Source organism: Scyliorhinus canicula, chromosome 7 (genome assembly GCF_902713615.1).
Source record: "Scyliorhinus canicula chromosome 7, sScyCan1.1, whole genome shotgun sequence".
Classification (NCBI taxonomy): Eukaryota; Metazoa; Chordata; class Chondrichthyes; order Carcharhiniformes; family Scyliorhinidae; genus Scyliorhinus; species Scyliorhinus canicula.
Window position 1 is genome coordinate 107,273,607 of NC_052152.1, and position 27,316 is coordinate 107,300,922.

Genomic DNA, 27,316 nt, shown 5'->3' on the forward strand with positions numbered 1-27,316 from the left:
TCAGACACTCGTGCTGGTCTCTGTGCAGCCTAAGGTATCATCCCTGGAGCTGGAGAAGAACCACGGACGGGCCCGGCGAGTGAACAGCAACTTGCGGGCTGCTGCTCTATATTTTTTGGACATGACATTGTAGAGGACGGGGTTGATGGAGGCGCTGAGGTAGAAGAGCAGCATGCAGACGACGTTGAAATACTGGCTGAAAAAATACATATCAACGCCCCCAGTCTTGGAGTTGTTGGAGAAGAGATTCCGGCCGATGTGGAAAGGCAGCCAACAGATGGCAAACGCCAGGACAACCACAGCTGAAAGGACAGAAGGGAGACATGATCATTATTCCAGCATAATTTTATTTACCATGGAATCCCTATTTTAGAATCGGCCCAGGCATATGACACCACAGCTCCAGACAGACGTGGGGAGTATTGAGGACAAACAAAGCATGCGGTAATTGTAATGTGTGTATAAGAGTTACAACACCAGCCCTATTATACTGAATGCACGCATGTTTTGGTTCATTCAATAGCTTGCCAAGCTCAATCTTTTTTGAGAAACATCTGTTGCAAAACAGTGCAGGCCGGGAAACAAAGCAAACATATGTAGGAAATCTAACCATTACTGAACACATTTCTGTTAATATGTACAAATTAAGCTTTTCAATAGTTCAGTTCCCAAGACAGATTTACACAGAGACAGCTGGACGATCATATTAAACTGTTTCTCATTTCCAAAAACATCGTATTAACGATTAATCCGGTCAATAAGTACGTGTACTTTTTTAACAGTCACTGGGCATTTAGTTCATTACACAGGATTTACACACATGGTCCAGTTATAATGCCCCCCACAGCTTTATACGGAAGGAAGGGCCTTGACCTGAAACCTTAGCTCAATTTCTCTCCTCACAGATGCTCCAGGCCTGAGCTTTGTGTCCTTTGCTTCAACAGGTTATTTTCCTGCAATACCCAAGTCTAAAGCTTTTTAAAAAATGTATTTTATTCCAAACTTATAGAAAAGGTTACAAAACATAAACAATTTGGGGAAACAAACTCCCCAACACACAACTATACAGTTTGTACAATTTCTTCCCTTTTTCACCCCCTCCTCCCTCCTCCCTCAACGATGAACAGCTCCTCAAACACGGCCACAAACATCCCCCACCTTGCCTCAAAACCCTCCGCTGACCGCCACTCCAGCAGAATTCTTTGCTGGGCAATCAGAGAGGCGAAGGCCACCACATCGGCCCTCCTCCGCTCCATCAGCTCCGGTTTCTCCGATATCCCGAATATCGCCACCAAAGGGTTCGGCTCAACCTCCTCCCCCACTATTCTTGTTCGTGCCGTGAACAGGGTCACTGTCTGTGTGGAGTTTGCACATTCTCCCCATGTTGCATGAGTTTCGCCCCCATAACCCAAAAGATGTGCAGGCTAAGTGGATTGAACACGCTAAATTGCCCCTTAATTGGAAAAAATGAATTGGGTACTCTAAATTTAAAACAAACCCCACAATGTCCCTGTATGCTTCACCCGATGCCGGTGTTATGTAGTTACATTGTGTACCTTATGTTGCCCTATTATGTATTTTCTTTTCTTTTCATGTACTGCTGAGGTTCTCGCAGAAAAATACTTTTCACTGTACCTTGGTACACGTGACAATAAACAAAATCCAAATCCAATACTTACCTGCAGGTACCTAAACTCACTTCCTCTCGGGAGCTCTACCCTCTCCTTCAGTTCCACTATACTGGCAAATCCTTCTTCCAGGTACAGATCCCTGCCCTTAACCAGCTCCACTTCTTTCCACTTCCTATACATACAGTCAATTCCCCTTGGCTCAAAACCATGCTTTTCGCACAGCGGCGCCAACACCGACATCCCTTCTATCCTAAAATGCCGCCTCAGCTGGTTCCAGAACTTTACTGTGGACTGCACCACAGGGCTCTCGCGTATTTCCTTGGCACCATTGGCAGTGCCGATGTCTCCATAGGCCTCAAGCTGGACCTACTACAGGATTCTTCCTTCATCCTAACCTATTCTGCCCCCTCCCCTTCCCACCACCGTCTCACCTTCTCCACGTTTACCGCCCAGTAATAGTGTAGCAGGTTCGGCAATACCAATCCTCCCTCTGTCTCTGTAACAGAGTACTCTTAACCCTTGGCACCTTCCCTGCCATACAAAGTCTGAGATAATCATATACATTTTTCAAAAGAAGGCCCTCGGTGCAAAGATTGGAAGTTTCTGGAATATGAACAGGAACCTGGGCAGGATTTTCATCTTCCCCACTTGGACCCTCCCTGCCAGAGTCAGGTGCAATATGTTCCACCTCTTCAGATCCTCCCTAACATCCTCCATCAGCTTTGTTAAATTCCATGTATGTAGCATCTCCCATTCCCTCGTTACCTGAATTCCCAGGTATCTAAACCTGTCTCTGGCTATCTTAAATGGCAAAACCCCCCCCGCCCCACCCCCCGGATTGTCTCACCAAACCAACTCTTCCACTGGGAACACTTCACTTTTCCCTACATTTAACTTATATCCCGAGAACGGCCCAAAACTTCCCCAACAGCCCATGATTCCCTCCATGCTCGCCAGTGGGTCCAAAACATACAATAGTAGGTCGTCTGCATATAGCGTATATCCCTTCATCCCTTTGTAATCCATTACTATTCTGTTGACCCCCTAAGAGCCATTGCTAGGGGCTCTATGGCCAGCACAAACAACAGCAGGTACCCCTGCCTTGTTCCCCTGTGCAGTTCAAAGTTTTGTGAGCCCATGTCATTGGTCCGCACACTCGCCTTTGGTGCCACGTATAACAGGTGCACCCATTCCACAAACTTCGGCTCAAACCCGAATCTTCCCATGACCTCAAACAGGTACCGCCACTCTACCTGATCAAATGCCTTCTCCGCATCCATGGACACTGTGGTGAATGTGATTCACACTATATATAGTTGCCAATATCACTCCATGTATATATGTTCGTTATCTACCCATTGTAAGTGCAGTTGCACTATCCGACCACCAGGGGGAGTCGCTCTGGGAGTACGCGAGAGTTTGTACTGGGCTCCGCCCAGGACTCCTCCCCCTGGGACCGATGTATAAAGATCAGTGCCTTAGAGCCAGCCTGCCAGTTCACCTGAAGTTCAACGATGAATAGGCTGGCTCTATTGTAAGTGTATTAAAGCCTCTGTTCAGATCCAACTACACGTGTTCGCTGAATTGATGGTTCCATCAATTTAATACACTTAAGAAGCTGCCGAAGTAAAGCATGGAATCCGCTCTAAAACCATGACGTCTAGAACTCGATCTTCAGGATGCAGAGGCGAAAGAAACCTTCTGCCATTGGCTGAAATGTTTTAAGGCCTACCTGGCCGAAATCAGCACCGCTGAAACTACAGAGGAACAAAAGCTCAGCCTACTGCACGCGGGGGTAAGCCACAGAATTTCTACACAACTAAATCCAGACGGTTCCTACACCGCTGCGCTGGCGATTTTGGACAAAATGTATATTAGGCCCATGAACGAGGTCTTTGCCCGCCATGTGTTCACGGCTCGCCGACAACGGGCTACTGAAACTTTAGCTGAATTTGCACGCGAGTTGAACAATCTCTCAAATGACTGCAATTACCAGGCCGTAACCGCGGCCGAACACAGGGAGCTTGCTGTGCGGGATGTTTTAGCGGGCCTTCGATCTAGCTATGTACGCCAGAGACTATTAGAAAATGGGGCCCAGGGCTTAGAGACTACCGTAGAGGCTGCTATCACTTTTTTTTTTTAAATTTAGATTACCCAATTATTTTTTCCAATTAAGGGGCAATTTAGTGTGGCCAGTCCACCTACTCCGCACATTTTTGGGTTGTGGGGGCGAAACCCACGCAGACACGGGGAGAATGTGAAAACTCCACACGGACAGTGACCCAGGGCCGGGATCGAACCTGGGACCTCAGCGCCGTGAGGCAGCTGTGCTAACCACTTGGCCACCGTGCTGCCCTAGAGGCTGCTATCACGATGGAAGTTTCCTTCCGCAGCCTCAACTCGTTTCCCGCGGACCCCGCTAACCCCGCATGGGCCCCCGACCTGAGGACCCACCAAGCCTGTGCCGCAAGGCCCCCCAGCTATCGCGCTGCCACAGCCGGTCCTACTGTCCCAGTCAACTACTCAAACTATCCAGCTGCTCCAGCTAATTACTCAGCTCCCCCAGCCAGCTACTCAGCTCGCCAAACCAGTTATTCAACTGCTCCAGCCTGCCACTATTCAGCTCCCCAAACCTGTTATTCAACTGCTCCAGCCTGCCACTTCTGTGGACAAAGCCAGCACCCGCAGCAGCACTGCTCAGCCCGATCCGCGACCTGCAGCAGCTGCGGGAAGAAAGGCCACTATGCTAAAGTGTGCCTCGGCAGAAGGGCCCCAGCCCTCAACACCCCAACAGTCCAAAAACATCGCCCCCAGCAGGCCCGCGGGGCCCGAAACGCTGCGGCCTACGCTCAGGCTCCGCCCCTTCCTGCCACGTGCGATCCATGGAGGCCGCCATCTTGGCAAACCTCCACCATGCGGCCGGCCACGTGCGATTCATGGGGGCCGCCATCTTGGACACCATCTTAATCACCACCCTCCACGTGCGATCCACGGGCCCTAGCTGCATCCCCAGACTCAAACAGCTCATCGGAGGAGTACGACCTCCCCGGGCAGCCACCACATGGCCCGCAATTCAGCGCAGTGTTCCTGCATCAAGCTCATCAGAAAGCAGTGGCATCTACTCGACAGGATGCCCAATTGGAAGAATTGACTCGACCAATCTCGCCCCAAGCATCTGAGAAATTCGATGACGGAGGTCCTGATCAACGGGTACAACACGTCGTGCCTCTTCGACTCCGGGAGCTTCATACACCCAGAGCTGGTAAGACACTGTTCCCTCCCTATTTATCCCGTCATCCAAACTAACGGCCTCGCTTCGGGCTCCCATTCCATCAAAATCCAAGGCCGCACTACAGCAACGCTAACGATTCGAGGCGCTAGCTATTCCAAATTTAAACTGTATGTCTTGCCCGACCTCTGCGCACCACTCCTCTTAGGCTTGGATTTCCAATGTAATCTCAAGAGTCTCACCCTCAGCTTCGGCGGGCCCCTGCCCCCACTCACTATCTGCAGCCTCGCCATGCTGCGCATCGCCCCCCCTCCTCTCTTCGCCAACCTCACCCCGGATTGCAAACCGGTAGCCACCCGCAGCAGGCGGTACAGCCTGCAGGATAGGGTATTTATCAGAACGGAGGTCCGAAGGCTGCTCAGTGAGGGGATCATAGAGGCCAGTAACAGTCCCTGGAGAGCTCAGGTAGTGGTCGTCAAGACCGGGGAATAATTCCGCATGGTCGTCGATTATAGCCAGATCATCAACTGGTGGGTGGCCAAGTACGGGATTGCTGCCAGCAACCCCCTCATAAAACCTACATGGTTAAGGCACAGCAGTTAGCATTGCTGCGTAGGGCGCTGAGGACCTGGGTTCGATCCCGGCCCTGGGTCACTGTTCTCCTCAACCCATAGATGGGCAGGTAGATGAATTGGCCAAGCAAAATTGGCCCTTAATTGGGGAAAAAAACAATTGGGTACTCTAAATAAAAAGAAAACTACATCGTCCCAATTCAGTGGCACCAGCGTCCCCTCTAATACCCCACTCATCATCACATATCTCCCACCCGGGTCCCTCACTTCCTTAACGCTCACAAACCCCATTTTCTTGCTCATCAAAATTGCCACCCTACGCAACTTCGAATCAAACCTGGAATGGAAAACTTGTCCCACCCATTCCTTTCTTAGCCTGGCCTGGTCCTTCAGACGGAGGTGCGTGTCCTGCAGAAAGACCATCTCCGTTTTGAAACTCCTTAGGTGCGCAAAGACCCCAGATCTTTTCACTGGTACATTGAGCCCTCGCACATTCCATGTTATCAGCCGTTTCGGGAGCTTAAGCCTCCATTCCCCTCTACCATCTGCCATCCTCCCCTTTTGGCTCTACCCCCATTAATTTCACCCTGTACCTTGCTCATCAAAGGTGGCCCCTTTCTCCAGCCCCAACCATGTTTCTTCTCTAACCTCGCCGTGTCGCATCTCCCTCCCTTGCCCCCTCACCCCCCCATGGCCACCTCTCTCGGCCTTCACCCCCCCGTCACTTCCGTTCACCAGCATTGCCTGCCTGCATGGCAACTCCGACACAAAGGCTCCTCCAACTGCCCCCCTCCCCCACCCTCACCTCTTTGTTCTGTGAAGAAGGCTCCCCTATGCGAACAAAGAGTCATCTCGAACCACAGGCCACCTCCCCCAAAATCAAATAAAAAGGATAAACACCAGCAGGAGGGAGTGGGGGGGGGGAGGCTGGACAATTCGTCCCCTTACAAACTTTTCACCCCTGCTACACTTTGTCAACCCCAGAAGAAAACCGCTCCACATTGGAGGAAAAGAAACCCCTCCCACCCTCCAACCCCCACTCTTCCCGTATTCTCCATTTTTCCAGAGTGCCAGCACCTCTGTCTCCCAAGATTGTTCAGTTTGTCCCCAGTTTATGCCGTCCCATGTAATTGGCTGCTTCTGGGGTCTCACAATAATACTCCTGGCCTTCATAAGTCACCCATAGTTTCGCCAGTTAGAGCACCCCAAACCTGATCTGTCGTTGATACAGCACCGCCTTGGCCCTGTTGAACCCCACAGGCCGTTTTGCCAGTTCAGCTCCAATGTCCTGGTATTCGGACCTTGTTCCCCCCCCATTCGCAGTTATGCTTCATCCTGGCCCATTGCAGGATCTTCTCTTTTTCCGCAAACTTGTGGAGCTTCAGAATCATAGATACATAGAAGATAGGAGCAGGAGGAGGCCTTTTGGCCCTTCAAGCCTGCTCCGCCATTTATGACGATTGTGGCTGATCATCCAACTCAACAGCCTAATCCTGCTTTCTCCCCATATCCGTTGATCCCATTCACCCCAACTGCTATATCTAGCTGCCTCTTGAATATATTGAATGCTTTAGCAACAACTACTTCCTGTGGTAATGAATTCCACAGGCTCACCACTCTTCGGATGAAGAAAAGTCTCCTTATTTCTGTCCGAAATGGTTTACCCTGAATCCTCAGACTGTGACCCCTGGTCTGGACACACCCAGGGCCGGTTTTAAGCCTATTTGACCAATTTTATCAAATTGGGCCCCGCACCTTAAGGGGGCCCCGCGCCAGCGGCGACAGAGTTACCGTTTGAAGCCTTTTCTGTATTCTAAGAGGAACTATAGGGTAGTTTTTACTTTTGGGGAACGCACCGCATTACCGTCGACAAATCCTTCAGCCCTGCGCCGCCAAATCCTTCCGCCCGGGTAAGTAAGTTTCAAAATTTTAGTATGTCAAGCATTTTATGTTTTTTTTTGGTTAAAGGCGAGCATACTACACGAAATATAAACATACATAAATTTTTACTTTTGCAGAGTAGGGGCCCCGCCATCACTTTTCTAATTGGGCCCGCAGTTCCTAGCACCGGCCCTGGACACACCCACCATTGGGAACATCTTCCCTGCATCTACTCTGTCTGCAGGGATAGCCGTCACACTCTTGGCTTCTGCCTTAGAGACCTGTGCGCTCTATCCACCTGCGGGGCCTTGTCCAGCACCTCCTCCGCCACCAGCCCCGGCAGCATCCTCGAAACATACCTTGTGGCACTCGTACCTTCCACTCCTTCAGGCAGGCCCATTATTCGCAGATTCTGCGTCCTCGACCTGTTTTCTTGCTCCTCCACCTTTGCTCCAGTGTCTTTCAAAGGTCTCCTGAGCCCCACCTCGGCCTCCAGTGCCACCACTGTATCATTGGGCTCCGAGATCACCCTCTCAATCTCTCAGATCTGCAACCCTTGAGCCTCCAGACATTTTTCCCTGTTCTCCATTGAGCCCTCAGGAGTGCCACAGCCCCTTCAACGGCCTTTGATCGATCCTCCTGCATCTCCTTCCTCTGCTGATGGATTTCTTCCTTGATGAAGGCCATCAAGTGTTCCATCTGGGGAATTCCAACTTGCCCTGATCCTTCCCCCTCCGCCATCTTTCCACTAGCTGCTGTGCCACAGGTCTCTTCTTACTCGTTGGCCAGATCTTTCATCTTTTTCTGCCAGGTTTGGTAACCAGCAGACATGCCACTCTCAGGGGGAACTTCTCTCTGAGCTTTAGTTACACTTTTCTGTAAAAAGTACACCCAATTTTGGGTAAAAAGAGCTCTTTTCTACACCTTCAAGCAGGAGCAGCCCTGTGTGTGACCACTCACACCATGGCCGCCACCAGAAATCCCAAGTCTAAAGATTTTGACATAAATTAACAGCACAAAACTTTTAAAAAATGTTTTTATTGAGTTTTTTGTGGTATACAAAACAATGATAAGCGTGGACAAACATTAGGAGACAGAGGATAAAGAAAAAGTATTTACACATCGGTCGGTTTCTATTATTTACATACATATATCGTCGTTCTTCTTCTTGCATTATTAACAGTGGTGGTTACAGTTTCCTGTTTTTCATTCCCCAGTAGTTTTTCCATTCTGGATGTTGCCCTGTTGCCCCTCCTCTTATCCATTCCAGCCCCCCGTCCCAGTCGTTTATCTTCCCTCGTCTGTACTTGTACCCTGCTCCAGTTGTGTTGGTGTGATACTGATTCTCATGTTTCTTTTGTTGGGAATGATTGGGTTCCATGACCCCCCCCCCCCCCCCCCCCCCCCCCCCCACACTCCCCCCGCTCCTTGCTGCGTCGTGACTACCCTCTCCTGTTCTTTGACTTCTTAGCTGTTGGCTACAAACAGATCTTAGAACAACCGAGTGAATGGCTCCCACATTTTGTGGAAGCCCTCCTCCGACCCTTGGCTGGCGAATTTAATTTTCTCCATTTGGAGAAATTCCGATAGGCGAGACAGCCAGTCTGCAGCTTTGGGTGGTGCTGCTGACCTCCAGCCGAGCAGGATTCTCCGGTGGGCGATCAGGGAGGCAAAGACAAGAACGCCGGCCCTCCTCGCCATGAAATGTGCCAAACACTTGTGCCAGCAACAAATAGCTGTGCATTTTCCTTGTTGACATGTGGAGGTGGAGTTGACCCTGTGCAGTGCTTTGCTCCAGTGTCCCCACCCTATTTCAAACCCAAGTGCTCCTCCCACTTCTCCCTCATCTCGTCCAGTTTGGTACCGGCCCCTATTAGCAGTCGGCCATACATGTCACCACAGTTCCCTTTCCCCAAGATGTCCTCATCCAACAGGTCCTCTAGCATTGTTGTCGTGGTGGTTGTGGGTACGTCTTTGATTCCCTTTGTAGGAAGTTTTTGATTTGAAGGTACCTTACTTTGTTCCGTCCCGCCAGCTGGAATATTTCTGTCTGTTCCTCGAGTGTTGTCAGTTTGTTGTTGGTGTCAAAGTCCCCAACTGTCAGCTTCCCCCCCCCCCCCCCCCCCCCCCGTCCTGTCACCACCTTTTGAAGGTGGCGTCCACAGTCGCCAGCATGAACCTGTGGTTGTTGCAGTTGGGGACTTTGTCGGACATTTTGGATAGTCCGAAATGTTGTCGCAGTTGGTTCCACGACTGGAGTGTTGCTACCACCACTGGGCACATTGAATATTTATTAGGTGGGGATGGGAGTGCAGCCGTGGCTCGGGCCTGGATGGAGGTCCTTCTGCAGGAATTCTCCTCCATGAGCATCCACTCGGCCTCTGGCTCCTTTATCCACCCCTTTACCCTCTTTGGGTTGCCCCCAATGGTAATATTGCAGGTTTGGGTGGGCTAGGCCCCCCATGGATCTCGTTCTCTGCAGTACTCTCTTTGTGATCCTTGCGCTCTTCCCTTCCCACACAAGTACCATAATCAGTTTGTCTGGTGAATTGAAGAAGGCCTTGGGGATGTAGATCGGGATGGATCTGAACAATGAGAGGAACCTGGGCAGTACGTTCATCTTGATCGTCTGCACCCTCCCTGCCAGGGAGAGTGGGAGTGTGTTCCATCTCTGCAGGTCCTTTTTTACTTCCTCTGTCAGACTGGTCAGGTTCCACTTGTGGATCCCTGTCCAGTCGAGAGAAATTTGGATCCCCAGATAGCAGAATTTGTGTTGGGTCTGTTTAAAAGACAACCCCTCCAGCTCTGCCCCTCCGCCTTGCGGGTTCACCGGGGAGATCTCACTTTTGCTCAGGTTAAGTTTGTAGCCTGAGAAGGCTGCAAACTCGTTCAAGAGCGCCATGGTTCCTTCCATGCTGCTTCCCGGGTCCGAGATGTAGAGGCGCAGGTCACCCACATCGAGTGAAACCCTGTGCTCTCTATCTCCTCTCTGGATCCCCTTCCAGTTCTTTGCCGCTCTAAGCGCAATCGCCAGTGATTTGATCGCCAGGGAGAACAGCAGCAGAGACAGCGGGAATCCCTGCCTTGTGCCTCTGTGCAGCTGGAAATACTTAGAGCTGGTGGTATTTGTCCGTATGCTCATCGTGGGAGTGTTGTACAGATATTTCACCCAGGTGGTGAATCCTGTTCTTAGCCCGAACCGCTCCAGTACCTCTATGAGGTATTTCCGTTCGACTCTCTTGAATGCCTTTTCTGAGTCCAGGGAGACATAACCTCAGGTGTTTTCTCCCTGATGGGGTCATGATCACATGCAACCGGATGTTCAATGTTAGCTGTCTACCCTTGGCAAAATCTGTTTGGTCTTCAGCTACCACCTCTGGTACGCAGACGTCCAACCTTTTGGCAAGGATTTTGGCCAGTATTTTCATATCTGCGTTTAGCAGTGAGATGGGTCTGTCTTTTTTAGGTATCAGCAAGATTGGGGCTTGTGTCAGCATAGGCGGCCGGGTGCCCCTCGCCAGTGAGTCTGTGAACATCTCCCGCAAGTGCGGGCTAGTGCCATTGCGGAACTTTTGCAGAAGTCCTTGGCGCCTTCCCCACCTCTATCGAGCTGGTACTCGCCATTATTTCTCCTAGTTGTAACGGTGCTTCCAGGCCCCGTCTCCTATCCTCCCCTACGACTGGCATATCCAGTCCATTGAGGAACTGCTTCATCCTCAAGTCCCCTGCCGGGGGCTCGGAGGTTACAGCCCCCGGTACAAATGCCTCGTTAACCTTATCCGGCTCCGCCAATAAGTTGCCTTTGCTGTTCCTATTCTGGGCTATTTCCCTTGTGGCTGCTGACTTTCTCAGCTGGTGAGCCAGCAGGCGGCTGGCCTTATCTCCGTGCTCATACAGGGTTCCCCATGCCTGGCGGAGTTGGTGCACTGCTTTCCTCCTGGACAGCAGGTCAAAGTCCATCTATAGCTTTCTCCTCTCTGCCAAGAGCTCTGCAGTCGGGGCCTCAGATTATTGCCGGTCTACTGCCAGTGTGGAGTGGACTATATGCTGCTTAGCCGCCTTCTCTTCCCTATCTCTTTGTTCGTTATAAGCAATAATTTCACCCCTGATCACAGCCTTCAGCGTCTCCCAGAACGTGGAGGGTGAGACCTCCCCATTCTGGTTATTAGTAACATACTCGTCTATCGCTTGTAATATTTTCTTGCAGAAGACTTCCAACCTCTATGGGGGGGGGGGGGGGGGGGGGGGGGGGGGGGGGAGGGGGGGGGGAGGGGGGGGGGGGCATTGGGCATGGCCCGTTTCCAACCTCACATTTATATAATGTGCAGTGTGGCTGGAGGTTACAATTACAAAATATTCCACTCTTACTAGCCCTGGAAGCACTGACTTCCCAACGACAAAGAAGTTGATCCGTAAGTATACATTGTGTATCTGGGAGAAGGAGAACTCCTTCTCCCCTGGACGGGTGAACCGCCATGGGTCCACTGCCCCCATCTGCCCATGAATGTGCCGAGTTATTTCGCTATCTTGGAGATCTTTCCCGTTTTGGGATTCTTCAGAATTTTTTTTTACAGTCCAGAAAAAGGCCATTTGGCCCATCGAGTCTACACCGGCCCCTGAAAGAGCACCTTACCTAAGCCACACCTCCGCCCTATCCCCATAACCCAGCAACCCTACCTAACCTTTGAACACTACAGGGCAATTTAACGTGACCAATCCACCTAACTGCACATCTTTGGACTGTGGGAGGAAACCGGAGCACCCGGAGGAAATCCATGCAGAGATGGGGAGAACATGCAGACTCTGCACAGGCAGTGACCCAAGCCGGGATTCGAACCTGGGTTCCTTGGCGCTGTGAAGCAACAGTGCTAACTACTGTGCTACCGTGTTGCCCCTGTTCAACCTGTCCATCAATGGTACGTCATTGTTGTCTCTGCTAATGCTTCTCTAGTCAGTTCTGCAAAACAAACTTGTCTGCGTCCACAGGGGCCAGAAGAAGTGCATCCTGCCTTGGAATGTGACCCAGAGATTGGCAGGGTGCAGCATCCCAAACCTTACACCATTTTCGTACAGCGCGGGCTTTGCCCCATTAAATTTGGCCCTGAGTTTGTGAACCAGACTGTACTGAACCAAACTATACTGAACCAGACTGTACTGAACCAAACTATACTGAACCAGACTGTACAAACCAGACTGTACAAACCAGACTGTACTGAATCAGACTTTACTGAACTAAACTATACTGAACCAGACTGTACTGAACCAAACTGTACAAACCAGACTGTACAAACCAGACTGTACAAACCAGACTGTACAAACCAGACTGTCCTGAACCAGACTGTACTGAACTTTGTTTTTTTTTTGCACTGGAGTGCTGAGCTTGTGGCATTTGAGTGCTACAGTGAGAGTTTGGTGACTGAGGGAGTATAAGGGTTCATTTTTATTTAAAGTCTAGTATTTCTTTTATTTAGTTAATTAACTTAAAAGTTGCTGTTTGGTCTATAAGAAGGTGAATTTTGAATCAGTTTTAAACAAGGTTCTACTTGTACTTACTTGCAGCTGGAGCTTGTTAATTAGTTAATTGGATTAGGCCAGTTTTCAGAGGCTAGAGTCACAGCATAAATAGGAGCTAGTTACAGTGCAGACTTTGTTTGCACTGGAGTGCTGAGCTTGTGGCATTTGAGTGCTACAGTGAGAGTTTGGTGACTGAGGGAGCTAGGTGAGGAGGGAGTAAGGTGCTCCTTACATTTCATTTCCTATATTTATCAAAGAGCGTGAAGGGAGCCAGGAGTTTAGAGTACAGCTGACTGGAAGCAGAGTCGGAGGGCGGAGGTCCAGTTGGTCCACGGGGCAGCTAATTCTGTAAAGTAAGAGGGGATGGAGGCTAGGGCAGTTGCATGCTCCTCCTGTAGGATGTGGGTGGTGAGGGAAACAACTGGTGTCCCCGTTGACTAGACCTGCGGGAAGTGCACCCAACTCCAGCTCCTCAGAGACCGTGTTAAGGTTTAAGGTACTAGAGCTGGAGCTGGATGAACTTCGGATCATCCGGGAGGCAGAGGGGGTTATCGAGAAGAGTTAAAGGGAGGTAGCCACACCAAAGGTACTGGACAAGAGTAGCTGGGTTACAGTCAGGGGAAAGAAAGCTAACAGGCAGACAGTGCAGGGATCCCTTGTGGCCGTTCCCCTTCAAAACAGGTATACCGTTTTGGATGCTGTTGGGGGGGGGATGACCAACCGGGGGAAGGCCCCAGCGGCCAGGTCTCTGGCACTGAGTCTGGCTCTGGGGCTCAGAAGGGAAGGGGGGAGCATAGAAAAGCAATAGTAATAGGAGATTCAATGGTTAGGAGAATAGATAGGAGATTCTGTGGTCGCGAGCGAGACTCCCGAAAGGTATGTTGCCTCCCGGGTGCCAGGGCCAGGGATGTCTCGGATCGTGTCTTCAGGATCCTGAAGGGGGAGGGTGAGCAGCCAGAAGTCGTGGTGCACATTGGTACCAACGACGTAGGTAGGTAAAAGGGTGTGGAGGTAATAAACAAGTTTACGGAGTTAGGCTGGAAGTTAAAGGCCAGGACGGACAGAGTTGTCATCTCTGGTTTGTTGCCGGTGCCACGTGATAGCGAGGCTAGGAATAGGGAGAGAGTGCAGTTGAACACGTGGCTGCAGGAATGGTGTAGGAAGGAGGGCTTCAGGTATTGAGATAATTGGAGCGCATTCTGGGGAAGGTGGGACCTGTACAAGCTGGACGGGTTGCATCTGAACCAGAGGGGCACCAATATCCTGGGAGGGAGTTTTTCTAGTACTCTTCGGGAGGGTTTAAACTAATTTGGCAGGGGAATGGGAACCGGATCTGTCGTCCAGCAACTAAGGAAGCCGATATTCAGGATGCCAAAGCGTGTAGTGAGGCAGTGGGGAAGGTAACACTGACAAAGGAGAGTACTTGCAGGCAAGGAGATGGGTTGAAGTGTGTATACTTTAATGCAAGAAGCATCAGGAATAAGGTGGGTGAACTTAAGGCATGGATCGGTACTTGGGACTACGATGTGGTGGCCATCACGGAAACTTGGATAGAAGATGGGCAAAAATGGTTGTTGGAGGTCCCTGGTTATAGATGTTTCAACAAGATTAGGGAGGATGGTAAAAGAGGTGGGGGGGGGGGGGGGTGGCATTGTTAATTAGAGATAGTATAACAGCTGCAGAAAGGCAGTTCGAGGGGGATCTGCCTACTGAGGTAATATGGGTTGAACTCAGAAATAGGAAAGGAGCAGTCACCTTGTTGGGAGTTTTCTATAGGCCCCCCAATAGCAGCAGAGATGTGGAGGAACAAATTGGGAAACAGATTTTGGAAAGGTGCAGAAGTCACAGGGTAGTAGTCATGGGTGACTTCAACTTCCCAAACATTGAGTGGAAACTCTTTAGATCAAATAGTTTGGATGGGGTAGTGTTTGTGCAGTGTGTCCAGGAAGCTTTTCTAACACAGTATGTAGATTGTCCGTCCAGAGGGGAGGCCATATTGGATTTAGTACTTGGTAATGAACCAGGGCAGGTGATAGATTTGTTAGTGGGGGAGCATTTTGGAGGTAGTGACCACAATTCTGTGACTTTCACTTTAGTTATGGAGAGGGATAGGTGCGTGCAACAGGGCAAGGTTTATAATTGGGGGAAGGGTAAATACAATGCTGTCAGACAAGAATTGAAGTGCAGAAATTGGGAACATAGGCTGTCAGGGAAGGACACAAGTGAAATGTGGAACTTGTTCAAGGAACAGGTACTGCGTGTCTTTGATATGTATGTCCCTGTCAGGCAGGGAAGAGATGGTCGAGTGAGGGAACCATGGTTGACAAGAGAGGTTGAATGTCTTGTTAAGAGGAAGAAGGAGACTTATGTAAGGCTGAAGAAACAAGGTTCAGACAGGGCGCTGGAGGGATACAAGATAGCCAGGAGGGAACTGAAGAAAGGGATTAGGAGAGCTAAGAGAGGGCATGAAAAATCTTTGGCAGGTAGGATCAAGGAAAACCCCAAGGCCTTTTACACATATGTGAGAAATATGAGAATGACTAGAGCGAGGGTAGGTCCGATCAAGGACAGTAGCGGGAGATTGTGTATTGAGTCTGAAGAGATAGGAGAGGTCTTGAACAAATATTTTTCTTCAGTATTTACAAATGAGAGAGGCCATATTGTTGGAGAGGACAGTGTGAAACAGACTGATAAGCTCGAGGAGATACTTGTCAGGAAGGAAGATGTGTTGCGCGTTTTGAAAAACTTGAGGATAGACAAGTCCCCCGGTCCTGACGGGATATATCCAAGGATTCTATGGGAAGCAAGAAATGAAATTGCAGAGCCGTTGGCAATGATCTTTTCGTCCTCGCTGTCAACAGGGGTGGTACCAGAGGATTGGAGAGTGGCGAATGTCGTGCCCCTGTTCAAAAAAGGGAATAGGGATAACCCTGGGAATTACAGGCCAGTTAGTCTTACTTCGGTGGTAGGCAAAGTAATGGAAAGGGTACTGAGGGATAGGATTTCTGATCATCTGGAAAGGCCCTGCTTGATTAGGGATAGTCAGCACGGATTTGTGAGGGGTAGGTCTTGCCTTACAAGTCTTATTGACTTCTTTGAGGAGGTGACCAAGCATGTGGATGAAGGTAAAGCAGTGGATGTAGTGTACATGGATGTTAGTAAGGCATTTGATAAGGTTCCCCATTGTAGGCTTGTGCAGAAAGTAAGGAGGCATGGGATAGTGGGAAATTTGGCCAGTTAGATAACAAACTGGCTAACCAATAGAAGACAGAGAGTGGTGGTGGATGGCAAATATTCAGCCTGGAGCCCAGCTATCAGTGGCGTACCGCAGGGATCAGTTCTGGGTCCTCTGCTGTTTGTGATTTTCATTAATGACTTGGATAAGGGAGTTGAAGGGTGGGTCAGTAAATTTGCAGATGATACGAAGATTGGTGGAGTTGTGGATAGTGAGGAGGGCTGTTGTCGGCTTCAAAGAGACATAGATAGAATGCAGAGCTGGGCTGAGAAGTGGCAGATGGAGTTTAACCCTGACAAGTGTGAGGTTGTCCATTTTGGAAGGACAAATATGAATGCGGAATACAGGGTTAACGGTAGGGTTCTTGGCAATGTGGAGGAGCAGAGAGATCTTGGGGTCTATGTTCATAGATCTTTGAAAGTTGCCACTCAAGTGGATAGAGCTGTGAAGAAGGCCTATGGTGTGCTAGCGTTCATTAGCAGAGGGATTGAATTTAAGAGCCATGAGGTGATGATGCAGCTGTACAAAACCTTGGTCAGGCCACATTTGGAGTAGTGTGTGCAGTTCTGGTCGCCTCATTTTAGGAAGGATGTGGAAGCTTTGGAAAAGGTGCAAAGGAGATTTACCAGGATGTTGCCTGGAATGGAAAGTAGGTCATACGAGGAAAGGTTGAGGGTGCTGGGCCTTTTCTCATTAGAACGGAGAAGGATGAGGGGTGACTTGATAGAGGTTTATAAGATGATTAGGGGAACAGATAGAGTAGACAGTCAGAGACTTTTTCCCTGGGTGGAACAAACCATTACAAGGGGACATCAATTTAAGATAAATGGTGGAAGATATAGAGGGGATGTCAGAGGCAGGTTCTTTACCCAGAGAGTAGTGGGGGCATGGAATACACTGCCTGTGGAAGTAGTTGAGTCGGAAACGTTAGGGACCTTCAAGCAGCTATTGGATAGGTACATGGATTAGGGTAGAATAATGGAGTGTAGATTAACTTCTTAAGGGCAGCACAGTAGTATTGTGGATAGCACAATTGCTTCACAGCTCCAGGGTCCCAAGTTCGATTTCGACTTGGGTCACTGTCTGTGTGGAGTCTGCACATCCTCCCCGTGACTGCGTGGGTTTCCTCCGGCTACTCCGGTATCCTCCCACAGTCCAAAGATATGCAGGTTGGGTGGATTGGCCATGAAAAATTGTCCAAAATTCTATGATTAACCTAGGAAAAAAGTTTGGCGCAACATCGTGGGCCGAAGGGCCTGTTCTGTGCTGTATTTCTCTATCTAAACTATACTGAACCAGACTGTACTGAACCAAACTGTACAAACCAGACTGTACAAACCAGACTGTACAAACCAGACTATACTGAACCAGACTGTACTGAACCAGACTGTACTGAACTAAACTACACTGAACCAGACTGTACTGAACCAAACTGCACAGACTGTACTGAACCAGACTGTACTGAACTAAACTATACTGAACCAGACTATACTGAACCAGACTATACTGAACCAGACTATACTGAACCAGACTGTACTGAACCAGACTGTACTGAACCAGACTGGACTGAACTAAACTATACTGAACCAGACTATACTGAACCAGACTGTACAAAACCAGACTGTACAAACCAGACTGTACTGAACTAAACTATACTGAACCAGACTGTACTGAACCAGACTGTACTGAACCAGACTGTCCTGAACCAGACTGTACAGACCCAGACTGTACTGAACTAAACTATACTGAACCAGACTGTACTGAACCAGACTGTACTGAACCAGACTGGACTGAACAAGACTGGACTGAACTAAACTATACTGAACCAGACTATACTGAACCAGACTGTACTAAACCAGACTGTACAAACCAGACTGTACTGAACTAAACTATACTGAACCAGACTGTACTGAACCAGACTGTACTGAGCCAAACTGTACTGAACCAGACTGTACTGAACCAGACTATACTGAACCAGACTGTACTAAACTAAACTATACTGAACCAGACTGTACTGAACCAGACTGTATTGAACCAGACTGTATTGAACCAGACTGTACTGAACTAAACTATACTGAACCAAACTGTACTGAACCAGACTGTACTGAGCCAAACTGTATTGAACTAAACTATACTGAACCAGACTGTCCTGAACCAGACTGTACTGAACCAGACTGTACTGAACCAGACTATACTGAACCAGACTGTACTAAACTAAACTATACTGAACCAGACTGTACTGAACCAGACTGTACAAACCAGACTTTACTGAACTAAACTATACTGAACCAGACTGTACTGAACCAAACTGTACAAACCAGACTGTACAAACCAGACTGTACAAACTAGACTGTACTGATCCAGACTGTACTGAACCAAACTGTACTGAACCAGACTGTACTGAACCAGACTGTACTGAACCAAACTGTACTGAACCAGACTGTATTGTACCAGACTGTACAAACCAGTGTACTGAACTAAACTATACTGAACCAGACTGTACTGAACCAGACTGTACTGAACCAGACTGTAAAGACCAGACTGTACAAACCAGACTGTACTGAACTAAACTATACTGAACCAGACTGTCAAAATCAGACTGTAGAAACCAGACTGTACTGAACCAGACTGTACTGAACCAGACTGTACAGACCCAGACTGTACTGAACCAGACTATACTGAACCAGACTGTACTGAACCAGACTGTACTGAACCAGACTGTACTGAATCAGACTGTACTGAACCAGACTGTACTGAACCAGACTGTACTGAACCAGACTATACTGAACCAGACTGTACTGAACCAGACTGTACTGAACCAGACTGTACTGAACCAGACTGTATTGTACCAGACTGTACAAACCAGTGTACTGAACTAAACTATACTGAACCAGACTGTACTGAACCAGACTGTACTGAACCAGACTGTAAAGACCAGACTGTACAAACCAGACTGTACTGAACTAAACTATACTGAACCAGACTGTCGAAATCAGACTGTAGAAACCAGACTGTACTGAACTAGACTGTACTGAATCAGACTGTACTGAACCAGACTGTACTGAACCAGACTGTACTGAACCCGACTGTACTGAACAGACTATACTGAACCAGACTGTACTGAACCAGACTGTACGGAACCAGACTGTACTGAACCAGACTATACTGAACCAGACTGTACTAAACCAGACTGTACAAACCAGACTGTACTGAACTAAACTATACTGAACCAGACTGTACTGAACCAGACTGTACTGAGCCAAACTGTACTGAACCAGACTGTACTGAACCAGACTATACTGAACCAGACTGTACTAAACTAAACTATACTGAACCAGACTGTACTGAACCAGACTGTATTGAACCAGACTGTATTGAACCAGACTGTACTGAACTAAACTATACTGAACCAAACTGTACTGAACCAGACTGTACTGAGCCAAACTGTATTGAACTAAACTATACTGAACCAGACTGTCCTGAACCAGACTGTACTGAACCAGACTGTACTGAACGAGACTATACTGAACCAGACTGTACTAAACTAAACTATACTGAACCAGACTGTACTGAACCAGACTGTACAAACCAGACTTTACTGAACTAAACTATACTGAACCAGACTGTACTGAACCAAACTGTACAAACCAGACTGTACAAACCAGACTGTACAAACTAGACTGTACTGATCCAGACTGTACTGAACCAAACTGTACTGAACCAGACTGTACTGAACCAGACTGTACTGAACCAAACTGTACTGAACCAGACTGTATTGTACCAGACTGTACAAACCAGTGTACTGAACTAAACTATACTGAACCAGACTGTACTGAACCAGACTGTACTGAACCAGACTGTAAAGACCAGACTGTACAAACCAGACTGTACTGAACTAAACTATACTGAACCAGACTGTCGAAATCAGACTGTAGAAACCAGACTGTACTGAACCAGACTGTACTGAACCAGACTGTACAGACCCAGACTGTACTGAACCAGACTATACCGAACCAGACTGTACTGAACCAGTGTACTGAACTAAACTATACTGAACCAGACTGTACTGAACCAGACTGTACTGAACCAGACTGTAAAGACCAGACTGTACAAACCAGACTGTACTGAACTAAACTATACTGAACCAGACTGTCGAAATCAGACTGTAGAAACCAGACTGTACTGAACTAGACTGTACTGAATCAGACTGTACTGAACCAGACTGTACTGAACCAGACTGTACTGAACAGACTATACTGAACCAGACTGTACTGAACCAGACTGTACGGAACCAGACTGTACTGAACCAGACTGTACTGAACCAGACTGTACTGAACCAGACTGTACGGAACCAGACTATACTGAACCAGACTGTACTGAAGTAAACTATACTGAAACAGACTGTACTGAACCATACTGTAGAAACCAGACTGTCCTGAACCAAACGGTACAAACAAGACTGTACAAACCAGACTGTACAAACCAGACTGTACAAACCAGACTGTACAAACCAGACTGTACTGAACTAAACTATACTGAACCAGACTGTACTGAACCAGACTGTACTGAACCAGACTGTACTGATCAAACTGTACTGAACTAAACTATACTGAACCAGACTGTACTGAACCAGACTGTACAAACCAGACTGTACTGTGATGATATGATCTGCATACTCGTCTGCCATTGGGCCAGAACGTCGGCTTACCATTGGCCTTGGTCGGTCATGTGCCTCTCGACCGATTGGCCGAGAGGCTGAGTTAACCACGCCTCTATCAACGAGGTATAAATGCTCAGAAGCCTGACGATCGTTCCTTTCCACTGTAGACGATCGCCAGGCTGTGTTCTAGTTAATTAAAGCCTGACATTGGTAAATCACTCGCCTCGCGTGCAATCGATGGTGCATCATGTACTGAGCCAAACTGTACTGAACTAAACTATACTGAACCAGACTGTACTGAACCAGACATTAGAAACCAGACTGTGAAACCAGACTGTACTGAGCCAAACTGTACTGAACCAGACTATACTGAACCAGACTGTACTGAACCAGACTGTAGAAACCAGACTGTGCTGAACCAAACTGTACAAACCAGACTGTACAAACCAGACTGTACAAACCAGACTGTACAAACCAGACTGTACTGAACTAAACTATACTGAACCAGACTGTACTGAACCAGACTGTACTGAACCAAACTGTACTGAACTAAACTATACTGAACCAGACTGTACTGAACCAGACTGTACAAACCAGACTGTACTGAACCAGACTGAACTGAACCAGACTGTACTGAACTAAACTATACTGAACTAAACTATACTGAACCAGAATGTACTGAACCAGACTGTAGAAACCAGACTGTACTGAACCAAACTGTACAAACCAGACTGTACAAACCAGACTGTACAAACCAGACTGTACTGAACCAAACTGTACAAACCAGACTGTACAAACCAGACTGTACAAACCAGACTGTACAAACCAGACTGTACTGAACTAAACTATACTGAACCAGACTGTACTGAACCAGACTGTACTGAGCCAAACTGTACAAACCAGACTGTACTGAACCAGACTGTACTGAACTAAACTATACTGAACTAAACTATACTGAACCAGAATGTACTGAACCAGACTGTACTGAACCAGACTGTACTGAACCAGACTGTACAGAACTAAACTATACTGAACCAGACTGTACTGAACCGGACTGTTGATACCAGACTGTAGAAACCAGACTGTAGAAACCAGACTGTAGAAACCAGACTGTACAGAACCAGACTGTACTGAACCAGACTGTACTGAACCAGACTGTAAAAACCAGACTGTACTGAACCAGACTGTACTGAACCAGACTGTACTGAACCAGACTGTACTGAACAAAACTATACTGAACCAGACTGTACTGAACCAGACTGTACTGAACCAGACTGTACTGAACTAAACTATACCGAACCAGACTGTACTGAACTAAACTATACTGAACCAGACTGTACTGAACCAAACTGTACAACCTAGACTGTACTGAACCAGACTGTACTGAACCAAACTGTACTGAACCAGACTGTACTGAACCAGACTGTACTGAACTAAACTATACTGAACCAGACTGTACTGAACCAAACTGTATTGAACCAGACTGTACTGAACCAGACTGTACTGAGCCAGACTATACTGGACCAGACTGTACTAAACTAAACTATACTGAACCAGACTGTATTAAACCAGACTGTAGAAACCAGACTGTAGAAACCAGACTGTACTGAACCAGACTGTACTGAACTAAACTATACTGCAGCAAACTGTACTGAACCAGACTGTACTGAGCCAGACTATACTGGACCAGACTGTACTAAACTAAACTATACTGAACCAGACTGTATTGAACCAGACTGTAGAAACCAGACTGTAGAAACCAGACTATACTGAACCAGACTGTACTGAACCAGACTGTACTGAACCAGACTGTACTGAACCAGACTGTACAGAACTAAACTATACTGAACCAGACTGTACTGAACTGGACTGTTGATACCAGACTGTAGAAACCAGACTGTAGAAACCAGACTGTAGAAACCAGACTGTACAGAACCAGACTGTACTGAACCAGACTGTACTGAACTAAACTATACCGAACCAGACTGTACTGAACTAAACTATACTGAACCAGACTGTACTGAACCAAACTGTACAACCTAGACTGTACTGAACCAGACTGTACTGAACCAAACTGTACTGAACCAGACTGTACTGAACCAGACTGTACTGAACTAAACTATACTGAACCAGACTGTACTGAACCAAACTGTATTGAACCAGACTGTACTGAACCAGACTGTACTGAGCCAGACTATACTGGACCAGACTGTACTAAACTAAACTATACTGAACCAGACTGTATTGAACCAGACTGTAGAAACCAGACTGTAGAAACCAGACTGTACTGAACCAGACTGTACTGAACTAAACTATACTGCAGCAAACTGTACTGAACCAGACTGTACTGAGCCAGACTATACTGGACCAGACTGTACTAAACTAAACTATACTGAACCAGACTGTATTGAACCAGACTGTAGAAACCAGACTGTAGAAACCAGACTATACTGAACCAGACTGTACTGAACCAGACTGTACTGAACCAGACTGTACTGAACCAGACTGTACAGAACTAAACTATACTGAACCAGACTGTACTGAACCGGACTGTTGATACCAGACTGTAGAAACCAGACTGTAGAAACCAGACTGTAGAAACCAGACTGTACAGAACCAGACTGTACTGAACCAGACTGTACTGAACCAGACTGTACTGAACCAGACTGTAAAAACCAGACTGTACTGAACCAGACTGTACTGAACCAGACTGTACTGAACCAGACTGTAAAAACCAGACTGTACTGAACCAGACTGTACTGAACCAGACTGTACTGAACAAAACTATACTGAACCAGACTGTACTGAACCAAACTGTACAAACCAGACTGTACTGAACCAGACTGTATTGAACCAGACTGTAGAAACCAGACTGTAGAAACCAGACTGTACTGAACCAGACTGTACTGAACAAAACTATACTGAACCAGACTGTACTGAACCAGACTGTACTGAACCAGACTGTACTGAACTAAACTATACTGAACCAGACTGTACTGAACCAAACTGTACAACCTAGACTGTACTGAACCAGACTGTACTGAACCAGACTGTACTGAACCAAACTGTACTGAACCAGACTGTACTGAACCAGACTGTACTGAACTAAACTATACTGAACCAGACTGTACTGAACCAGACTGTATTGAACCAGACTGTACTGAACCAGACTGTACTGAACCAGACTGTACTGAACTAAACTATACTGCACCAAACTGTACTGAACCAGACTGTACTGAGCCAGACTATACTGGACCAGACTGTACTGAACCAGACTGTACTGACCCAGACTGTACTGAACAAAACTATACTGAACCAGACTGTACTGAACCAGACTATACTGGACCAGACTGTACTAAACTAAACTATACTGAACCAGACTGTATTGAACCAGACTGTAGAAACCAGACTGTACTGAACCAGACTGTACTGAACCAGACTGTACTGAACTAAACTATACTGAACTACACTGTACTGAACCAGACTGTACTGAGCCAGACTGTACTGAACTAAACTATACTGAACCAGACTGTACTGAACCAAACTGTACAAACCAGACTGTACTGAGTCAAACTAGACTGAACCAGACTGTACTGAACCAGACTGTACTGAACCAGACTGTACTGAACTAAACTGTACTGAACCAGACTGTACTGAACCAGACTGTACTGAACCAGACTGTACTGAACTAAACTATACTGAACCAGACTGTACTGAACCAGACTGTACAATCCAGACTGTACTGAGCCAAACTAGACTGAACCAGGCTGTACTTAACCATACCTACTTTGAAGAGGAAATGTCATAATATACATTCTCCTCACCTGAATCCATATTGTGGGTAAACATGTTACTACTTCTTATCTAACCATTGGACATATCTCGACTTACCCAAGATCTTAACCGTCTGCTTGTGACATTTCTCCCTGTTTGCAGCATTCGGCCCCTTGATCTCGTCCTTGCTATTCCACAGTTTCCTTCCAATGAACCCATAGAGTAATGTCAGGCAGAACATGGGGAAGAAGAAATAGACGGTGGACACCCAAATCATGATATTCATGATCCCCGAGCTGACGGCGTACTCTGTGTGTTTGCACATCCCATTCTCCAGTGCAAGCAGGAACAAAATGGGCGCAGCAGACAACAGGGCTAGGGTCCACAGCAAGGCAATGACACATCTCACCCTCCGCTTGGTGATGAAGACCTTGGCTTTGAGAGGGAAGCAGATGGCCAGGTACCTCTCGATGCTTAGGGCTGTGATGTGCAGGATGGTAGCGTAGGTGCAGCCTTCGTTGACGTACTGGTAAAACCTGCACAAGAAGTCCCCAAAGAGCCAGGGCTTGTACTGCCACAGGCGATACAGGTCAAAGGGCAAGCAGAGGAAGATCAGCACGTCTGAGAGCGCCATGCTGGACAGGTAAAGGTTTGTGGTGGTCTTCATGTCCTTGTACCTTCTTATAATCAGGACAGTTAAGGTGTTGCCAGTGACCCCGATGATGAACAGGACGATGCAGACGATTGTCACTGGGATCAAGGTGGAGTTGGGGAAGAGAGGACAGGACTCGTCACAACGAAAAAGCGGTGGCAAAGTATCATTATTATCATAGATATCATTATCGGTAAGATTCTGCATCCTGCATTCAGATATAACAGACCGTGTATGGGTTGCTTGGAGAGTTAGGATATCTTGCAGCACTGCCCCAGCTCCTGGCGTTGTTGCTGGTTGAGATGAAGTTACTTCCTGAAGTCCCTGAGGGCGGGGGGGGGGGGGGGGGGGGTCACACTGAGGAGTTTGCTGGGATGGAAGTGAAACTGCACCAACCTTTCATTGGAAGTTGCTCTTGCTTTCAGCCCACCGGCGAGGTATCTACAGTCCCCAGAAAAAGCAGACGCGATCCAATTCCTTCCTTGTGTCAGACTTGCGACTGCATTGGAGCCACGGCGAAGTTTCACAGCATTGCCATGTGTCTGGGAGCTGAAGCCACTGTCCAGTGCTGCTCTCCCTGCAAAGCTCCCCTCGCAACCTTTACTGGCCTGGGTTATGGAGAGGGAGGGACCATTGCGTCGGCACAATTCAAAACCAGCATCTTCCTCCTGCTAATAAATCCATCAGAGGCCGGTATTAAGGTACACAGGAAAGGGAGCGTGGAACTCCCTGAACACTTCATCTGGCTGCAATTCCCCAGGGAGCAGATCGGAAACTGACTCAGTCTCTCAGATCTCGCCGCCAAGGGGGCAGGTGCATTATTCCCTTCAAAATATCACATTTGTCCAGACTCGGCCCGGGATACAACTGAAATAATAAAAAAAAACAAGACAATTGGACCATGTGGACTGATGTCGACTAAAAGCGAATTGCACGGATTCAGACAGGAGCGGAGACTTTGAAAGACGCTTGAATAAAATACTGGAGGTTGGATGTAAGAAAGTCCAGAGATTGAAATCAGCGATTCCTCAGACACGAATCAAACACTGGAAGAATGACCTTTCCCCGAGGGAGATGACCGAGTGCTTACTTTTGGTTGAAATATAACTACAAACTTAGCAATTCTCCTGCAACTCCCCGGCAACTCGCTCCCAACCCCGCGATTTAAAGGTTAGTGGAGGTATAAAACCAAAAGTGCTTTAATTTTACATAAACGGAAAAACAAATGCAGATGCTCTGAATCCGAAATGAAAATAGAACATGCTGGTAACATACAGCTTTCAGTAACATTTGCACCATACAAATGCCAGGCAATGACCATCTCCCAACAAGAGAGAATTAAACCATCGCCCTTTGACATTCAATGGCATTACCACCACTGAATCTCCTCTACCATTGACCACAAACTTAACTGGACTAGCCATATAAATACTGTAGCTACAAGAGCAGACCAGAGGTTGGGAATCCTGTGGTGAGTAGTTCACCTCCTGACTCCCCAAATCCTGTCAACCACCTACATGGCACAAGTCGGGAGTCCGATGAAATACTCTCCACTTGCCTGAATGAGTGCAGCTCCAACAAAGAAGCTGAACACCATCCAGGACAAAGCAGCTCATATGTTTGACACCCTATCCACCACCTTAAACATTCACTCTCTCTTGGTTTTTTGCAAAAATATACTTTATTGATAAAATATCTGAAAGAACATTTTTAGCATTCCAAAATGGCCATCACACAAAGTGCAATAACGTTCAGGTTCTCTACAAACATCATGTTGCACTCTGAGGTGCTTCAGTACAGTCAAAATAAATAGACATTTAACAGTAGCATAGTGGTCAGCACAATGGCTTCACAGCGCCAGGGTCCCAGGTTCGATTCCCAGCTTGGGCCACTGTCTGTGTGGAGTCTGCACATTCTCCCCGTGTCTGTGTGGGTTTCCTCCAGGTGCTTCGGTTTCTTCCCGCAAGTCCCAAAAGATGCTGTTAGGTAATTTGGACATTCTGAATTCTCCCTCTGTGAACCCGAACAGGCGGCAGAATGTGGCGACTAGGGGCTTTTCACAGTAACTTCAGTGTTAATGTAAGCCTACTTGTAATAATAAATATTATTTTTATTTAAAAATGGTCATTGCAAATGTCACAAGGGGGTTTACGTTGTCTGCAGAGCTC

The 27,316-nt window shown here is 47.6% G+C and overlaps 1 protein-coding gene across 1 annotated transcript; it reads right to left on the bottom strand.

The window, feature by feature from the left end:
• Positions 1–25,355, bottom strand: LOC119969115 (motilin receptor-like). Its single transcript, XM_038802329.1, has 2 exons — positions 24,614–25,355; positions 1–302 (listed from the first exon to the last, which is right to left on the bottom strand). The coding sequence occupies exons 1-2, from the start codon at positions 25,353–25,355 to the stop codon at positions 1–3; spliced, it is 1,044 nt and encodes a 347-aa protein (XP_038658257.1).
• Positions 25,356–27,316: the final 1,961 nt, after the last annotated feature.

Excerpts from the sequence above, each read along its gene's own strand:
- LOC119969115 (XM_038802329.1), bottom strand. The coding sequence starts at position 25,355 with ATGCAGAATCTTACCGATAATGATATCTATGATAATAATGATACTTTG. Across the intron at positions 303-24,613 it reads GCAGACGGTTAAGATCTTGG|CTGTGGTTGTCCTGGCGTTT; the intron begins GTAAGTCGAGAT and ends CTGTCCTTTCAG.